At 35.4% G+C, this 19,932-nt stretch overlaps 1 protein-coding gene across 2 annotated transcripts in view; it reads left to right on the forward strand.

Moving 5' to 3' along the window:
• The window catches only part of LOC145689831 (discoidin domain-containing receptor 2-like), a 1,126,884-nt gene that overhangs the window by 362,131 nt on the left and 744,821 nt on the right, over nt 1–19,932 (forward strand). For both annotated transcript variants that reach the window (XM_081764050.1, XM_081764051.1), the window contains exon 3: nt 17,946–18,554. In XM_081764050.1, the coding sequence (XP_081620176.1) occupies nt 18,443–18,554 (112 nt within the window). In that variant the 5' untranslated portion in view covers nt 17,946–18,442. The remainder of the gene's footprint in view (nt 1–17,945; nt 18,555–19,932) is intronic.

A 19,932-nucleotide genomic window follows, 5' to 3' on the forward strand; every position in this document is an offset into this window, starting at 1 on the left:
TATCCAAATAACCATGTTCAAGAATGCTCCAATACTTGCACAGCAATTTTTAGAGAGGTAGGTTGGGAGAGTGATCAAGTACTCCAAAACAGCCTCTTTAAAAAATGATTATATAAGTACCGGAGGTTCTGAAAGATGGATATTTGGATAGTTCACATAACTAGCTCCTCAGTGATGTCTTAATCCGACTACAGGGCAGCGGTGGCTCAGTGGTAGAGCATTCACCTCTCGTGCTTGGGGTCCCGGGTTCGATCCCAGCTCCCGCCAAGTGAACTTTGTGGTGGACAAACACCGTGTGCGTGAGTTTCCTCTTGATCCTCCCACTTAATTCATTCCACCATTTCACTCATTACTCATCATCACCGTCTCCTTTAGCCTAACCGGCATAACCGTGGGACGTAAAACTCAAAGATTTAATCCGACTACAATCGGTCCTATAGTAGTAAAACTATGGACTTTAAAGTTAATTTTTTCACGTTTTGGTCACCTTCTAACTACGAAACTAAGCACTTCCGAACACAGATCCACATGAACTTTTTTTTTCTTTTTTTTCATGTATTATCCCAAAATATTCCCAAATCTATTCCCAAAATATTTTTACAAATTTTTGTAACACCCTATATATATATAAAAAAACTCAGGGAAGGCAATTGCTACCTTGTCCTCTCCAAATGCCGCCTCTAGGACCAAGCCCATTTTGCCAGATAGGGCGCTTAGTGTCGAACCGATTTCAGAAAAATTCATATTTCTTAAAGTTACTTTGAAATGTTTGTATCTGCTTTTCTAATTGGTCTAGACATCTGAAACAGCAAACAGAAAACTCAGAATGCACACAGGGAAGGAGGGAACAGTGACTTCGTCGTAAAGCGCTTACCTTCGGTTAATGAGGTCCCTGGTTCGATTTCCGGCCAAGTAAGTTTGTGCTGGACTACATACAAGGGCGCCCATGTTATGGTTTCCAAGGGGGGGGGGCAAGTATAAGCGACGTTTCAAATATAGTTTCAAATTTTGCTGTAACTAATGTAAAAATTCTATTGGGTTTTCAATATTCCCAAGTACAATTTTCTCTTAGGGGGCGAGCGCCCCACCTTGCCCCCTCCTAGTGGCCGCCCTTGACTACATAGTATCCGTGGTTTTTTTGTTTTCTCGGGGTACTACCGTTTCCTCCCACTTTCTCATTCACTTCCATAATCATTCACTTGCTTTAATCATTGTCTCCTTTAGCCTAAAGGACATAATCGTCGGACGTTAAACTAAAAGATTTCATTTCATTTCATTTCAGAATGACACAGTGATTCAAAACATGTTTCACTTATATTTATTTTGAAGGAGCTGCCGCTATGAAATTGGAAAATTATCAATGTTTTCAAGAATTCTCGTTTTCTCCCTTCCCTTTCCACATACAGCGACACTTATTAAATAGTCATATTAGATCATTATTGGAAACAAAGTGTTTTTCTCAAAACTTTTCATCTATAATTCTGTTCTGTACCGTGGATTAAAAAAGGAAACCTCAATTTTTCTGCCATCTTATTGTAGCTAAATATTTTTCCACAAGAAAAATAAAATCAATAATTGACACGTATTCACTATGAAATAAGGTCAAGAACATAAACCTTAATTGAAAAATATGAATTATATTAATATAGTAAAGCATTTAGATGAAGGTAAACTTGCTTGGTCACGAATGAGTTACCCGAGAGAAACTATAATGTCCAAAAGGTAAATAAAAAAATCGTTTTTCTTTAACGTTTCGCGTTGAATGTCATCTTCCAATAGCGAGTCTATATGAGACACTAACCTACAGGTTAACTCGGAATCCGAACCATGAGCCCCCATCAAAATCTAGCCTCTTGGAACGAAGACACATCTACCTACATAAAGACAGCTGATTCCTGGTGGTCCTTGGTTCGATCCCTAAAATGTGAGTTAGTGGTAGATAAATCGGATTTTTTTCAGATTCTCTCAATTTCTCCTACATTTTCATTTTGTAAATTCTTTCATAATCATTCACTGTAATTAATTGCTTGTCTCTTTTTGTCTATAGTATATTATCATAGGACGTAAAACTAAAGGATTCCACTTTAATTCTACTATTATCCACTAGAGAGCAGTGCCAGTGTTAATGGTAGATTTCTACTTCCGATTCTTCATGTATATTCTCTTTTTTTTCTACATTATATACTAGCTGTAAGCACTTGTCGTTGCCGGATCTTCATTCAGATTCTGTATAAAAAGAGAGGAGAAAGAATATCCGTAAAGAATTTCTGCATTACTATTCCATTCCCGGTTACTTATCCTTTGCTGATAGGTAACCCTCACAACCGAAAGGTTATGTGGTTTGCATATAGGCAAGGCGTTGTTATATACTTCTTATAGCTATTTAGGAGACACTTTCATACAATTTTACCATTGCAAGTTCCCTCCTGAGGCGAAAATCGAAAAAGACTGCTTAGATCTGGCGAAGACCTATCTGTCCAGAAAATTCGGTGGCTTTTCTGGATGACAGACACACATTATTATTATTATTATTATTATTATTATTATTATTATTATTATTATTATTATTATTATTATTATTATTATTATTATTATTAACTTTCATGTTTTAAAAAAACTAACTGCTTCCCCCCAAATCTTCAATTCGCCTAAATTGTCTACAGGTTAGCCATATTCTGGCGTCAGGTAGGAGGCAGCGCAGCTAACGACAACTATTAGCCTGACTGTGAATTATTACGAATTAATGTGACTGACAGACTCTCACGTTTGCTTTCATAATAAGGATTAAAGAATATCTAAATACTTTTTCCTGGATGTTTATTGGGAACTTGTAACTTTTAATGTTTTGAAGTTTCCATGTTGGCGTTATTCACACACTGAGAAATTCTTGTATTATAAATGGGATATGTATTTATTTGTCATCAACACAACAAGCATAAGCCCAATTTTAGTGTTGGTGTATTACATAATACATTTACAATAGTTTTCTTAAACATAGAGTTTATATTGCAGATGTCAATTTCTTTGTGTTTGATACATATTTTGTTATAAGTAGAACACATTCTCCAAATTAGTGTTTTCAATAATACGTTGCTCCTTGCTTTTTTGCAATAAAACAGACCAGAGTTATTAGCACGACTTTTAACTGTCGGGACATGAAAATTTAATGTTGATATGAGATCCGTACAATTAAATTCGTTTTGTACTATTTTATGGAAAAAAATAATATCTATCACACTTTGCCTTTGTTCAAGTGTAGGGATACAGAAGTTGTCTATAAATGTTAGATAGTTTTCGTAAGATGGATGGAGTTTCCAATTCTCTTGTATGCTAAGTATTTGATAAATTTAGATTGGACATTTTAGAGTTGGTTTCGGTATTGTTGTTGCGATGTGTTCCAGATCACAGCAGCATACTCCAGTTTTGATCGGACGTAAGAGTCATACATTTTGTTAGTGTGGTGATATTGTTAAACTCCTCTCCAGTTCTAATTATGAATCCTAACATTTTAAGAGATTCGTTAACTATGTTCACGATATGATCACTAAATGTTATTTTCGTATCAAATATAACTCCAAGATCTTTGACTGAATTTAATCTGTTAATACGATCTGATTAAATGAATAATTAAACTCTACTAGTAAACGATATAATGCAACATTTATTTATGTTTACACTAACTTTATTAAGAGAACACCAGTTAGCAATCTCTGTAAAGGCACAGCAACCAATCCATTACCTCTCGAAGATACTGTTTTTCATCTTCTTACATTAAGAGTCTTCATCCCGGCGAAATTAAAATACCGCTAATTTTACAGTAATTATGTGATATCTTCAAAAAGATAAAATATAATTGAAATATGGAACAAGAGCACCCTAGACAATATTATTTTGCATGAGGTACCGTTACCACAAGACACACAGTATCTTTCCGTTTTCAAAGGTTTAGAAACGCGAAAATAAATGCCGATTTTCAAAATGGTTCGAAATCGAAAGCAGATAAGTGAGTCGTGATAATGGTATCCCATGTAAAATGATATTGTCCACGGCGGTCTTGTTCCACATTTCGATTATCTTTTATGTATTTGAATATATCACATAATTACTGTAAAATTAGCGGTATTTTAATTTCGCCGGGATGAAGACTCTTAATCAATGAAGTTTCCCAAATGAAAACGTTCGGCGAACTACTTATGTGCAATCAATATGTCCCACTCATGCTAGATGTCTCTATTTCATTATCTGTATTGTATGCATTGCTCAATGCAGGCACAGTGGCTCATTGGTAGAGTGCTTACCTCTAGTGTGTGGGGTTCCTGGTTCGATTTTCGGCCAAGTAAGTTTGTGGTGGACAACATCGTGTCCGTGGGTTTTCTCGCGGTACTTTTCCTTCCACATTATCTTTCCACCAATTGTTCCATAGTCGCTCACTTGCCTTATTCATCCGTCCTTCTTAACGTTAAGGGCATAATCGTGGGAAGTTGAACTGAAAGATTTCATTTCATTTCTATTGATGCGCACGAGACGAGTCGAGACAGGGTTTTCCTGACAAAATTCAAGTCTAGACACGGCTCTTCCAATAGAGAAATATACATTTATCGAGTCGAGACATCACTTTTACAGCACATTTTCGAGACGAGACAGCCACAAATCTTGTTTCGTGCGCATTCCTATTCATTTCTTAATACATTACTCTCTAGCTACAGGGAACTATCCGTATGAAGTTTTCATTCAACCGTTCTACTCTACTTTTGAGTCAATATATTTTTAGTATTGTTATATTATATGTCCTGGTGCTGACCACCCATCACTCATTAAACAATGTCTTGTTTTCTATTATTCACTTCTATTTTTAATTTTCAATTTGGATGGAGATTACGTCCTTTCGTTTTCGTTGCATTAAAAGGAGATAACACTGGAAGATCATTAGAAATGTGTTTGCACACGGACATCTTATCCGCTTTGTGAGTAGATGTAGTTTCAAAGCCCGTATGTGTATCAATACTAAAAAAAGAAAAAAAGAAAAACAACCTGAAAAACATCTGGAAGGATTGTCCTGATTTTCTACTTTCTTTCCTTCCATCATCCATTTGCTGCTTGCTTTCCCTCCACCAAACACATTTAAAACCCCTTCCAAACTCCAAAAGTCTCGGGAGGGGAAAAAGACCACTGGAGTTGCGAAATCCAGAGAGAAAAATGTAGAGATGAAAGAACTGAGATGAAGAACGGTGGACAAAACGGAAGACGCGAAACTGCTATCTTCTGTGGCTTAGCGCTTCGGAAGAAAATCACTCGGCCACTGGACACTTTGTAAGATACCACACGTCCTTCTATACCCCCCTCCCTTTTTTCCCGCTTCCACACAACACATAAAGAGGAAGGCACTTCAATGTATAGATTGTCACCTACATACGGACATCATAGAGATAGCATGGAATACGTGGGATGGATTAGGCCACATGGGTATTGTAGCCATTCATGTGCGTACCTAACAGAAAAACAGCAGATCCTTTTAGGTTTTCAAGATGCCATTCAACTACAATCCTCTTTTTATACCTTTTCGTTTTTCAGATCTTTTGCTATTTTAGCGAAATCATATATATACCGGGAAAGGAGGGGAGACAAGGATCAAAAATAACAAAAAAAAAAGTTTTTGAACTGTATACCATTTTGACTTTCTTTCATCTATTTCTTTCGTTATCACTGACCAGGAAAAATTTTCAGTTGGCGATGTTCCTTGAAGATCATGAAAGAAATAGGATATGACAAAAGAGCTGCTTTTTTGCTTCAAAATCTCCAAGAAAATAAGGGGAAAATGTTTATTTTTCATTTTCTATTTTATTAACTTTGTTAATCAGGTAGCATATTAAGTACTGTGTATTTAGAAGTTGGTATAGAACAAGGGGGTTTCGTTTCAAATTCTGAATCTACATTGGGTTTCCAAACCATGAGGAATGAATAAAATTTTGATTATTATTATACAGTGCATTACAGCCGGAAGAAGAGCGATAAGCATAGAGATGAATTCTAATTTGGGTTGCAGAATCCATAATAAGCAAATTTCTCCCTGTCTGTTACTGTATTTGCTCCGATATATGTTCACATACATACAAATGGATAGACAGACATAGCAGTTTTATAAGACTCCCCATCTTAAAGCAGAGGATAGCTTGAAGTCTGAAAATGTGTTTGTTTGGAATGCTCTTTTAACAAAAGAAACACTAACCAAAGCTTAAAACACACTTTATTTTAAATTATAATAACGGTTTCGGATATCTAACATATCCTTCTTCAGACAATATCGAAAATAAATGAAAATACAGACATATATATAGTCATTGTTATGACAAAGTTTAAATTCTTTAACAGTCATATATATATTGTTATACTTTTTTTCTTCTCCTATTTGCTGAGGCCTTCAGCCAATCCCGGAAATCTTCTTGTTCACTTTCCAACTATCACTTAACATAAATAAACATGTTAAGGAGACGAATCACGGAATTAATTTGGATAAGACGGAAGTTTGGAGATGGAGAAAAGAATGATAATAAGGAAGTGGAAAGAAGCAGATAGGATAAAGAGGGTAGAAAGAGATAAACTGATGAACTGGACAGGGGGCTTACCTATTAATGAATTATGGCAAAGAAGTTTGGATAGCATAGACAACAAGAAAATAAAAAAAAGACCCTTATAAGAACCAAAAATGGCGGAAACTGATTAGTTGGAAAGTGAACAAGAACACTTATGGGATTGGCTGAAGGTCTCAGCAAATAGAAGAAAAAAGAAAGAAAAAAAGTATAACAATGACTATATATATGACTGGTAAAGAATTTAAGCTTTGTCATAACAATGACTATATATATGACTGTATTTTCATTTATTTTCGATAGTGTCTGAAGAAGGATATGTTAGATATCCGAAACCGTTATTATAATTTAAAATAAAGTGGGTTTTAAGCTTTGGTCAGTGTTTCTTTTGTTAAAATAATCAATCCAAAGCCATGGATAGCCTTACTATTTTGGAATGCTCATCTATTCCTATCATCAAAATGCAGGATTGGGCAAACAAAAAAGTAAGTGAACAAAAGTGTTGGTCCAGTGTTTGATAAAGTTCTACAGTTTCCAAAGACAGGTGTACGGCGTATGTCAAAAGACTTACATATTGAACGTATCCGTTTCCGTCGTATGATTAAAATCATTGGTGGTTAATCTTATCTAAAGCAGTTGCTTTAAGAAAGAATTGAAGCAGGCAGACTGCCATAATCGCTTGCAATACTATGTATATGCATAATTAAATATGGGCTTAAACCCTCTCGGATGGTCTAGTGGTTTACACGATCTCCTTTTAATTCTTGATTAAGCACTTTTTTATACGAAGATTGAAATTTTAATAGTAGCAACACTACTGTAGATACAAAATGAAATCAAACGACTTATTCTCATACCTATGGCACTATTCCATAAGATCAAAAAATAAGTTTCTTATTTACTTTGTCATTTTTGTTGTTTTAATAATAGTAGAAGTAAAAACAATTTATAATTACTGATTTGAAAAATTTGACATTCTAAAATATATGAATTTAGTAATAGGGTATTAACTATCCCATTTTACGATGTTAGTTTGCCTAATATATTGAACTTTCTCGATTGATTTGTTACCGATGATTTCAATTTGGATGGAGTCAAAATCAAAAAACTGACGCTGTTGTTAATAAGAACTTCTCACTGAAGCGTGTTAAATCTATGACGTTCAAATAGGTGACTTCCTAAAATTAAACAATATATACACTGTAACATCATAAGCTTTTTGTAATTTTCTGAGAAGCAGAGAATATTAAGAATATACCTAGGTACAGAAGAGTCTTTGGAAATATTCTCCTTACTACAAATTTTAAAATAAATAAAAAAAAATGTATATGAACAACTCTCAAAACATACTGGGGGGCGCGGTGGCTCAGTGGTAGAGCGTTCACCTCTGGTGCTTGGGGTCCCGGGTTCGATCCCAGCCCCCGCCAAGTGAACTTTGTGGTGGACAAACACCGTGCTCGTGGGTTTTCTCGGGGTTCTCCCGTTTCCTCCCACTTTCTTCGTTCCACCATTTCACTGATCTCTCATAATCACCGTCTCCTTTAGCCTAACCGGCATAACCGTGGGACGTAAAACTCAAATATTTCATTTTCTCAAAACATACTCCTTACTATAAATTCCTAACAAATGCATCTTTCAATATATTCTTCTTACTACAAATTGTTAGAAGATGTAAATAAATACCTTTCAAGATATCTCCCTTATCACAAATTTGAAGCAGATAATATTAGTAATTTTCTGAAATTTTCTCCTTACTACAAATGCCTAGAAAATGTAAATAATCAGATTTCAAAATATTCTGTTCTCTACAAATTTATCATTCACCTATAATAAAACTATAGCTTCTATTACAACAGGCATTACAATTATTAAGTTTAAAATATGCGTAATACTTAATACAAAAATGAAAAAAGTAAAAATAACAAACCCAAAGAAAATCGAAGGAAAACAAACATACATACATATATTGTAATGTACATACATACTTATAAATATATATATATATATATATATATATATATATATATATATATATATATAACTAGCAGAATGCAAGTTCTTTACGTTTCATTTTGGAGATAAAAGGAATCAAAATTGCCACCAATCAATTTAGGGACTCCAACAACTATGAATTCGACACTAATATAGCTCATTTTCAATTGTTTTTACATGTCACATCCCTCTTTAGGAGTAGCTACTAATGGCAGTGAATTTGGATTTAAACGGCATTGGAAGTGTCCCTGTTCGTCTTCAGCAACTCCGAAAATTATGAATTCGATACTAATATTAGTCATTTTCGATCAATATCTCCCCTTCCTCCTCCTTTAAGTTGCACCCTCCCCTCATTTATGGTGAAAATTTGACCGAAATCGGTGTAATGGTTCAAGAGTTATTCAGTTACAAACATAGTGAAACCACCTTTAAAAATATTATTCCTACGAATTTCTAAAAGAACCTTTCAAAATAATCTCCTTATTACAAATTCCTAGAATATATAAATAAGAACAATCATGTTGTAATATATAAAAATGTAAAATTTGAATAACGTATATATATTTACGTTGCTTTTAATAATATGAAACAATTTTCTTTCTTTTTTTATTTTTTTTTTCAAAATGCAGAGGCAGGGAAGTAGCCTTTTGAATAATTAAATGGTACAGTAGATATGAAACACATACATACACACACACACTCAACAAGAGAGATTGTTTTCTCTAATTTTTGAAACATACAGGAAGCATTAATAAAATTTTTAACACACATAAATGCTTTGAGTATTTACTTCCTTTTATTTTTTTTTTTAAAAACTTTTTTTTCGTGTATACACATACATAAAGAAATAGAGCTTTGATTACGTCTGACTCAGCGATAAGCTGAAGAAAAAATAAAAACGAATGCGTTTAAAATATTTTTCTCCCTAAATTTTTCTCTCGTATTTTTATATTCATTTAACTAAACTCTCCCTCCCTTGTTTTTCTAATGATATATAAACTCGTGTGTAAGAAAACTAAACAAAAGCAAAAGATAAGTGAAATCGGAAGTAAAGGTTCTCTTTCAGGGTTATCAGGCCATTGAAATGATAACTTAAATGTTAGAGTTACAAACGTTCTATTCGTATAACTAATGTTAAAGCTCTCCCTACTACGCACTTTCAATTATAGTGGATAACATTAAATCAAATAGAGAGAAAAAAAACGTAAAATATGAACAAGGAAGAAATATAGGGAGAAATATGGAAAAAAGAATACGGTACGAGGAAAAAATATATGTGGTAGGTTCCTGGATAAAACACAATGAGAAAACGCCATTAAAAGTGCCATTGAAAATATTGTACTGCAAGAATCGTAAATATTACATTAGGAAATAACGGATTTTCGTTTAACGTTATGAAACTAGGGTAATTACTATACCTACAGGTGGCTTTTAGAGCGCAGGTTGTGCCCATAAGATTTTTTTTTGGTGTGTGCACGGGGGGGGGGGGCATCCTTCTTTGAAAATGACATAATCGAATTTAATTATGTTATAATGATGATTTTAAGAATGGTAAAGGTTACTAAATTGACTAAGATTTAATCTAGAAAACATGTTGGACCTTATGCAAAGTCATTTTGCCATATGATTAGCTCCAAACTAAAAGTTTGACTGACGTATGGCTATATTCAGAATCTCTGATTAGCCCGTAGTAGTTGACTAGGTTAATCACATGTGACTAAATAATTTAGAGCAGAGAGTACCCTGGCTTAACGACGGTTTAGCCACAATAAACTTACATTATGAGAATACAACGGCACTCGGTCGAAAAAATGTAAAAAGATTTTTCACGTCAGCCACCCTGAATGAGGTTTTCCTGGGTTTTCCTCATTCACACCAGACAAATGCCGGGGTAGTACCTAACTTATAGGTCCCAGGCAACTTCATTCCTTCCCCAATCTTTTCTTCCTTCACTTTTCCTTGATAGTGTGCTCGCCGGGGGACGTCAACCCTCATACGTGCCGGGCTAACATGGCCATAGATGCCGAAAGCCCAGAAATCTAAATCCTGAAATCTAATACGAAGACAATTAATTGCCTATCTTTCTTTCGTTCTTTCATTTTACCTCATCCGGTGAGTCAATTATGAAGCAGCTGTTAAGTGGAGTCTTCTAGAACAGCAGAACTATTTCTTAAAGTGAACAGTGAGAGTTATATGACATCATTATATTCGCCCGAGCCGCTCATATGTATCTATCTATCACAAATTGAATCGTTCATATATTTTTGAATTGCATTCGTATAAGCATCAGAAGGTCAGCAGTAAGTTGTAGTCATTTGATTGTACGGACCCTTGTTTAAGTACGATTCGAAGAAGAAGATGTGTCCTATCTGGTTTGCCATAAGGACCAGATTGTGTCACGTGATCAGGTCAAAAATCGCATTGCGTGCTAAATCGAGCCTGGAGATTCCAAATATATATAAGCTGAATTTCACCAATCTACCTCTTTTTAGTTTTTGACGTAAGTGGAGGAATTATTTGTTTTACATTGATTTTCCATTGACATTAATATTAATGTTTCGTGCTTTTTTTTTTTTGACTATGTTCCATACATTTTAGGATAATTTGCTTTTGGAGTATATAATCTATATAGTCTTCTACATTTGGGCTGAACTTCAGCCATCTCCGCCAAAATCTGTTCACATCATTGCAACCTGATAGGCCCTAACAGTTTCAACATTGTCTGGGTTTCTGTTTTTTTCATGACTACTTTCTTGTATTGTCCAGATTGTCCTTAAATCATTCCATTTGCCCACGTTCATTCCCCTAAAATTAGAACTGTAGCTAAAATTAAGCTCCTCTAATATATAATTTAGTTCTCTGTATGTGTAGAGGGACGACCGACGGAGTGTAAAATAAAGAATAAATTTGGAACACTCCACCAATAAGATTATTTTTACTAGTAAGTAATTTTGTTATTTTATTTTTACACGTATCTGTTCTCCAAACTTTTGCAGTTTCTGCACCGCTATATTCAACTTCTCACCCCACGATTCCCTCAGGTAACATCTGCTTGTTGGGAATTTTCTTCCTCATGGAGAGGGTTTACATATACGTGTGTGTGTGTACATGGAGAGAGAGTTTTTGGTGTTTGCTAACATGTTCGTGAGGCCCAGTGCGCCCACAGCAGAGCAGGCGACTGTCTGTGGTAGTTATAGCAACCATTGCGGTACCAATTGAGGTCGATTCGGAGGCTTTCTTCGTTTAATTTGGCATCGTTGTGAACCAGCCACAATCGTATCTTCTAACGCTTTTCTTTCGCACACGTTAAAAAAAAATTCTTCCCGTTTTTTTCCCGAATGGAACAAACGAACTAAAACGGGTCAGGTTGAATTGAGAGAGTAAGACGTACTAGAGAAAGAGAGCGACTGTCTAGTTCCATAGATTCTATCCTAACTTCTCTAGCCTTTTAACTCTTTTTTTACTTCATAAGTAGCCATTAAAAACTTGCACCAACTCAAGTTTGTCGTTCACATTCTTAAGCTCAAGTGCAGTGGATAGCATGTCTTGCTTGAAAATGAACCACCACGGTCGTATTCTCTATAATACAACACACTATTTAAAAGCTACGTGTTTTGGTTCAGCAACCCATATTACAGGTACAATGAACAATGCATCTCGTTCTTCTCTATGTGAAGGTTCTTCTAGCTCCTTAACGTTGTACGAAGTCGGAATGCCTTATATCGGAAGAATATTGAATGAGGTGTACAAGTGAATGTATGTACAGATGCTCACGAGTTTGTATAACTAACAAAGTCGTTCAAGAATTTGGAACTCACGCTTACTCGAGTTCAGCCTCAAATTCATGAAGTGAGTATGAGGTCAAAATGATGTTCGTAGCGTGGGGTGAATGAATGCGATGTTGAAATGATGTGAGTGTGAGATGAAGTGAGCGTGATATCGAAGACATGTGAGTGTGATATCAAAGTGATATCGTGAGAATGAAGTCGGATGAGAGTGATGCCAAAATGATGTTCGAAGCATGAGGTTGAATGAGTGTGATATCGATAAATGTAAGTGCGAGATTAAGTGAGCGTGATGCCGAAGAAATGTGTAAGCTTGAAGTCGAAGAGATGCTGTGAGCGTGAGATCGAGTCAGCGTGACGTCAAAAAGTTGTAAGCGTGAGTTTGAGTGAGCGGGGTGTCGATGTGGTGTGGGGTCGATTTGATTTTAAGTTTAGCGTCCTTTGCAGAAGCAAGGCTATATGAGACTTGAACCTACGGCTCAAAGTGAGCTCCCACTGGGAAGAGTGTGAGATGAGTAAGTGTGATGTTGTGTGCGTGGGGTTGAGCGAGCTTGATGTTGATGGAATGTTCTGAGCGTGATGTCAAAATGATGTTTTGACTGTGAGGTTGAGTGGGCATGATGTCACATTAATAGCATGACGAGGACATTTAGAGATGCTAGTTCAAAGCCACTTTTGGTAATGAAGCCGTAAACAGATCGTTGGGAAAATGTAGTTTGTAGACAGTCTCAAAACATCCTATGAAGCAAAAATCACAAGAGACGAGAGATCCGGTGACCTTATGGGCCAGTGTAGACGTTGATCACTAATAGCTGCATGCCCTATCTTGATGTGGCAAACTCTTGTTAAGAAACTTTCTTACAACATGTTTCTCGCAAACTTTGTTGGTAATAGTCGAACTGTTTGTTGTTTACTTCTATTAATTGCAGGAATTTGTCACCACTTTCGTTTACCTTATCTAAATCATGAGTAACATCGAATTTTTACTGGACGATGATCTTACTGAATTTCTATTAGCGTTGGCAGTTTCAACTTGTTTCAATGGTAGTGGGATGATGCTCCACCCAACTGAAAGGTACAATTGTCGCATCCCAGAAGGTTTCAACTTTATTAGCCAATAAGAAGGGCAATGACTCGCGTCAAAGTGAGAGTAATTGAGGGGGTTAGCGCAACAGTGGTCTAACCAACATTTTTGAAAATGGAGAAAAAATCAAGTTAAACTTAAACACATGTGGTTTTTTTGTACAATATATGTACGTACAATGTATGACACATTCAACCATTTGTGCTTGCTTTTGTTATATTGTACAAAAAACACATGTGTTTAAGTTTAACTTGATTTTTCTCTATTTTTAAAAATGTGGGTTAGACTACTGTTGCACTATACCCCTCAATTGCTCAGTATAACTGTCAATGCACCAACAGCGCTTTTTCCTCTCCCGTGCTGTAAACTCGCCTCTAAATAACTATGAAATGTGGCACTGCAGATGATTGATAGATGCAAATAAACTCTATACACTAAATTCCAAATGTACCATTACGGTATTTATTCGAGTGTGACCATCAGTGCTATGATATCCAACAATAGTCGTCAAATTTATGAAACTTCTGAGGTACCGCACCGTATTTAAATTCTTCTGTAAACTACCAACTAAAAGAACACTAACTTTTTTTTTAAAAAAAAAACTACATTTCTTTATTGCCTATAAAATTGCATTTTCAGTAAATATGAAATCAAAGTATCCAAGTTAGCAAATGTCTAATATACACACGAAAAACATAACGTTTAGCAAATGTCTAATATACACACGAAAAACATAACGTTTAGCAAATGTCTAATATATATACGAAAAACATAACGTTTAGCAAATGTCTAATATACATACGAAAAGCATAACGTTAGGAAATGTCTAATATACATACGAAAAACATAACGTTTAGCAAATGTCTAATATACACACGAAAAACATAACGTTTAGCAAGTGTATAATATACACACGAAAAACATAACGTTTAGCAAATGTCTAATATACACACGAAAAACATAACGTTTAGCAAATGTCTAATATACACACGAAAAACATAACGTTTAGCAAATGTCTAATATACACACGAAAAACACAACATTTAGCAAATGTCTAATATACACACGAAAAACAACTTGCACATCCCCACGTGTATACAATCAACTGTGAGATGGGGCTGACAGTGGCAGCTGCGCGGGACAAACAGTTGTCGTCGTCAGTGCCCCCTGTCGTTAGCTTCAGCTCAGTGGAGGAATCAAGACTAGCCAGCCCGAGCGTTAACGCGATCTACCGAAAATGTCCCCACGAGCTACTAGTAGCACGCGATCGACGGATTGATGATCACTGATATCCAGGTATATCCATGCTGTTGAGAAGGAGATGCAGTCGGTTGATTGTCTATTTTCATGGCCCAGATTGCCTGTGACAGGACGATAGATGTATATTTTGAAATGACTTAAGTAACATTTGTGTTTTCTTTATTACAGAAAGAAAAATAAAAAATAGCGGAACACAAAATATTGTTTTAGTCTTTTAGTAGTAAAGGTGGTTCGAAAAGAGGGAGGGAGAATATTTGTCTGTTTGTTAAGTCTAGAAATATCTCAAATACTGCTCATTCTATAACTTACAAAGAATGAAACAGGGATTTGATTGAATCGGGATTCGAAGCTGGTATCTCCGGCATAACGTGCCGATGAGTTAACCATTATCCCAACCAGTCCGCTTCTCATTCCATCCAAACACTCTCTCACTCTTGCAGTCGGTGCTCATTCTAACTCATTCTAATCTTAAGCAAATCTAAAAACACTGCACGATAGAAAATTTCTCGTATTTCAGGTTGGTCTAGTTTGTTTCTTGCTAAAATTAGCCGCTTTCTTCAAAGTTAGGCAAAAACCAAATGAAGCTGTATTTTGTCTATCATTTTCCCCAGCTAGTGCTCTAGCACAAGTCTGATCAGGTAAAATCTTTTAGTATGTTAATGAGGAAAACAATTACAACAATCCTATTACGAAGATAATTAATTCTAATTACGTCCACGAGCGCCATATAAGTGAATTCTAGTTTGATTGACGTATGCCTCGGCACAAGAGTGTCCAGACGGGGTAGCATGACTCACAGAGCGTCACGAGTAATTTTGGGGGGACACAACACATATTTCAACTAATTTTATTTTCTGTCTAAAATTATTTTACAATTTGATCTGAAACTAGGAACAATGCATTTAAATTACCTCATCCTATCTTCTCTAATGGACGTGATTATAACTATTCACGGGAGATCGTGGTTGATTTAGTGGAGGATTGTAAATTCAATCATTTAATTTTTAATCATTATCATTTCCCCTCTAAATTTTCATTCTTTTATCTAGTTTTGGCTCCCCTCAATTACAATTAACCCTGGTGTTTTAATACGCATTAGCTTCAAGACCAAACATATCTTTACCATCCACTATTGTAATCGAAACAAAGATACGTGCGTTTAACTCATATACTATTGTATATACTTAAATATGTATATTATTAACTATGGGATATAAATAACAAGCATAATCCCTGTATTTACGTATATTATACAATGTTATAGCAATTACATGTTTTGAAGTCACAGAAACGTAGCTATTTAAAACTTCTTGACAGTAACTTTATACAGGTAGTAGAGAAATATATTTCCCTGACTTCTCCCTTATTTCCCCTGATCGTTGGCAGAAAATTCCCTGACTTTCACGACAGGTGTAGGATGATGTTTACATATAAATAAGGAATAAATAACGGCGAATATTTATATATGAGAACATTTATTCTATAGAGACAAATAGTAATTAATTGCTCATATGTACACTCATGTCCAAAGTGATTGTCGCATATCTATAACTGTCTTTTTGTAAGAATATAATTTGATAATGACTTTGCAGTGTACTTTTAATACTGATACTATGTGTATAATCGGGAAATGTGTATTTGTGATAAATATCATAAGAAAAGAATTATTAATACGAAAATTAGAATGAGTAAAATAAAATGTTGCTAAATGGACAAGAAAGATTTATTTTCGTTTTATTGTTCTTATTTACTGCTCTTTTGACATGAAATTTGCCACATACATGTTTTTGAGGATTATGCACATACTAACATTGTAAGAAATATCGGGCGAATTCGTTATCAAATTATATTCCTACTACAACATATTTATAAACATGCGACAATAATTTTGGACATGAGTGTACATTCCATATTACTTCCCATAAAAATTTGAGTAATGGCCCATACTGAGACCATTAATGGTTGGCTAAGCTGAAATTGGTACACAATTAATGTTAGAAAAAATAGATTTCCAGTCCTTTTCCCTGAGTTTCCCTGATCTGCACCATTTTCCCGGACTTACGTCACCAGTAGGAGCTTGTCATAAAATTAGAACACCATGTTCGTATATTCTGTATGAACAACGTTTTGTTCTTCTTCTAACAGACTTTCTCATAAAGAGTAAGGGTTTCATTAAAATGGAATTTTCATAGGATTACAATAGTAAAAGTTATAATTGTTTTGTTATATAAATTTGATAAATACATAATTGGAAATCACATTTTAATTGTGTGATTCGTCATTCCAAATCTGGATATTTAATATTTCTAACGAATTGCACACCTAGATATAAATAATCTTTCAAATGACGATGAAATAGATAAAATAAGCAAACTATTTGAATTCTCAAATACGCAACTACTGTAGGTGTTGACAAATTGAATTTACATTAAAGCATAAGTATAATGTAAGGACCAAGGATCTTATAAAATAGAGGATCTGCCCTTACAACAAAATCTTGAAGCCTTACGTCACAGTATCGCCACCTCTACTCTGCCCACTACGCCCAATAGGATCACAATGTTTTGAGGCAACAATCATGGCGGAAAGGAAAGTAGCCAATCACAGGATGACAGAAACGAGAGTAGCCAATCACAGGATGGCAGAAACGACAGTAGCCAATCAGACGTGCCGATGCTCGGTTGCTTTTTGGCTTCACCGATTTAATACAATGAAGATACATATGGGCATATCCTCTATTTATAACATCCTTGGTAAGGACCATATGTCAAAATGGCCCGTTACAAGTTTAACGTTTGCTCTTGTGCTAAAGGAGACGATGATGATAATATTGAACGGAAAGGTGAACTTGTCAAAGGAAGAAAGTGCGAGGGAAGGAAAGAATCCCGAGAAAACTCTGGCACATGGTATTTGTTCACCACAAAACCCACTTGGCGCAATCTGAGATCGGACCAGGGACTCAACGCACCAGAAATGAACTCTCTACCACGGGTCCACCGTGGCCCTTTTTTATTCATATATTTTTTTACTTAATTCATATCTTTTTCATATATGTTTTAATTCATATATTCCTATATGTTTAGTACTTAATTCATATATTTTCCTCAATATAATAATTGTCCGGTAGCCTCTTATAATTTTGGTATATCTGTGAACGCATTTTATTTGTCTGCACCAACCTGTTTGTTCCTTTGTATCTAAATATATTAACCAAAATGTTCTTTTTATTCTTTTCAGGTTTCTGTGGTCCGCAAGATGGCCTAATAAACATCTAAATTATTCAACGAACTTACTCGAAGGTCTATTAATATGTGAATTCTAAAATTAGTGTTGAAAACTGATGACTAGTGACTATTAGTGAATAGTTTCATGGCCACTTCTATTGAAACTAATATAAACCATCATTAACCTTAGTGATTCCCTAATATGCAGTGGCAATATAGTGCTTTTGTCAACAGTCGTTATTAGTATATGCGAAGATCATTTCGTGATTAGTACTCTAAATGTGATTCAGTATTACCAGTATGAGGATCATTTCTATTATGAAAACGTTAAGAGTCCCACATTCGAAGCGCGTTGTATGACCTCTGAGGTAAAAGCGAGCTAGCACTGACGTATTGTTGTTGAGCGTCACTGTGCTCGGCTACTCCTTTTGACCTCACCAAGATTCGATTCTCGTTCCGTGTGATTGAGATACGAAAGCGGTGTGTGTGCGTGTGTGCGTTGATATAAAGATGATGATGTGTGACAGATTCTTCTGGTGTTACCGAGTGATTCTGACTCTAGCGTGTTGCATTGTGGTGGCATCAGAATCCTTCGCGGCACTAGCCACGGACACTGAGACACGTAAGTACTTCATTTTGATCATATTATTCAATATTATATTTAATCATTAATGTTCATGTGTTACCTTGTAATTTTATTTTACAATTTTACTGTCAATACATAAACCAGTTGGTCTAAAGTAGTATTTTAGAGAAATATTGAAGTTGAAGTGAATAAAACAAATTTATATTATATTTTCTATCACAAGGATTAAAGTAGATATTTAAGGGGGAAAAAAGAGTAAAGTAAAAATCAATTAAACAAATTAACGTTGTCTGTTACATGATTCAAGGTAAACATTACCACAAACAAATTTAATGTAGATCTTTTACCAGCTAATCTAAAGTAGTCCTTAATACTAAATTTAAAACAAAATCTAATGGGAATTCTGTTAGAGAAAAATGTTTCAGAGTTATGTACTGTCCTGTAAGGAAATTCCTTGCACATTGTTTAAATATGAATTTTTGAATGGTCAATGTGATTTCTATTACGTCGATATGTACCGCTACTCCACGGTTTCTAGTGTTCGAAATAACTAGAATAAAAAAATGGTCCTATGAAAATATAGCATATTTTGTATATTGGCATAGTTAGCAAGGACCGAGAGCGTGGGAATAGTAAGTTCGAAGCGGTAGATGTGGACGTGCAGAGAGACTCAAATGTACGTTCGTCGGACACATCACAGGAAATGCTCAAAGTGTTCGCCAGGGACAGCAACGTATGCATGGCAATGTCGGATCATGGATTTTCAAACCCGTTGCTAGATACCTGGGCCATGGCGAACAGTTCCATAGACGTTCTGGATACACTGTTCCAAGTCGTTGACATCGTTGACAGGAACAGCATACATACAACAGATAAAAGTCCAGTGTATCCAATACACTGGACTACCAGGCACGATCCAGTAATTCGGGCAGTGTATCCTGGAGGAAGGTCCAATAGTGCTCGATTCAATTTTTTGGATAGCGTGTATGGGCCGATCAATTGATCATAGACAATACCACGCCATACGTCGAGTTCAAGTTGGTGTTGGCGATGAATGGCAACCGTACCATGGGGATATGCATCTGCCCACGTGTGTGTGTTATGCAGTTGACGATAACATCCCTTCCAAACGTGGCCTCGTTAGTGAACGGTACTGATGCTTGAAACAACATGATGGTAGTGGCACTGGCGTCTCTGTCATGTAAAATTGGGAAGGGGGGGCATCAAAGAAAGTGATTTAAATGGTACTACCTAGCCCAACCTTATTATTAACTTCGATTCTATTTGTTACCTTTCTGCTTACCTTCACGGACCCCCTAAGGTATATCAAGAACTGGATTACAATCGTTTCACAGCCTGAATATTATATTCCAAATAAATATAATTGTTATTATTTATATGATATTCTGTCATT

This window comes from Thermobia domestica, chromosome 7, assembly GCF_964235325.1.
Source record: "Thermobia domestica chromosome 7, izTheDome1.hap1.1, whole genome shotgun sequence".
Taxonomy (NCBI): domain Eukaryota; kingdom Metazoa; phylum Arthropoda; class Insecta; order Zygentoma; family Lepismatidae; genus Thermobia; species Thermobia domestica.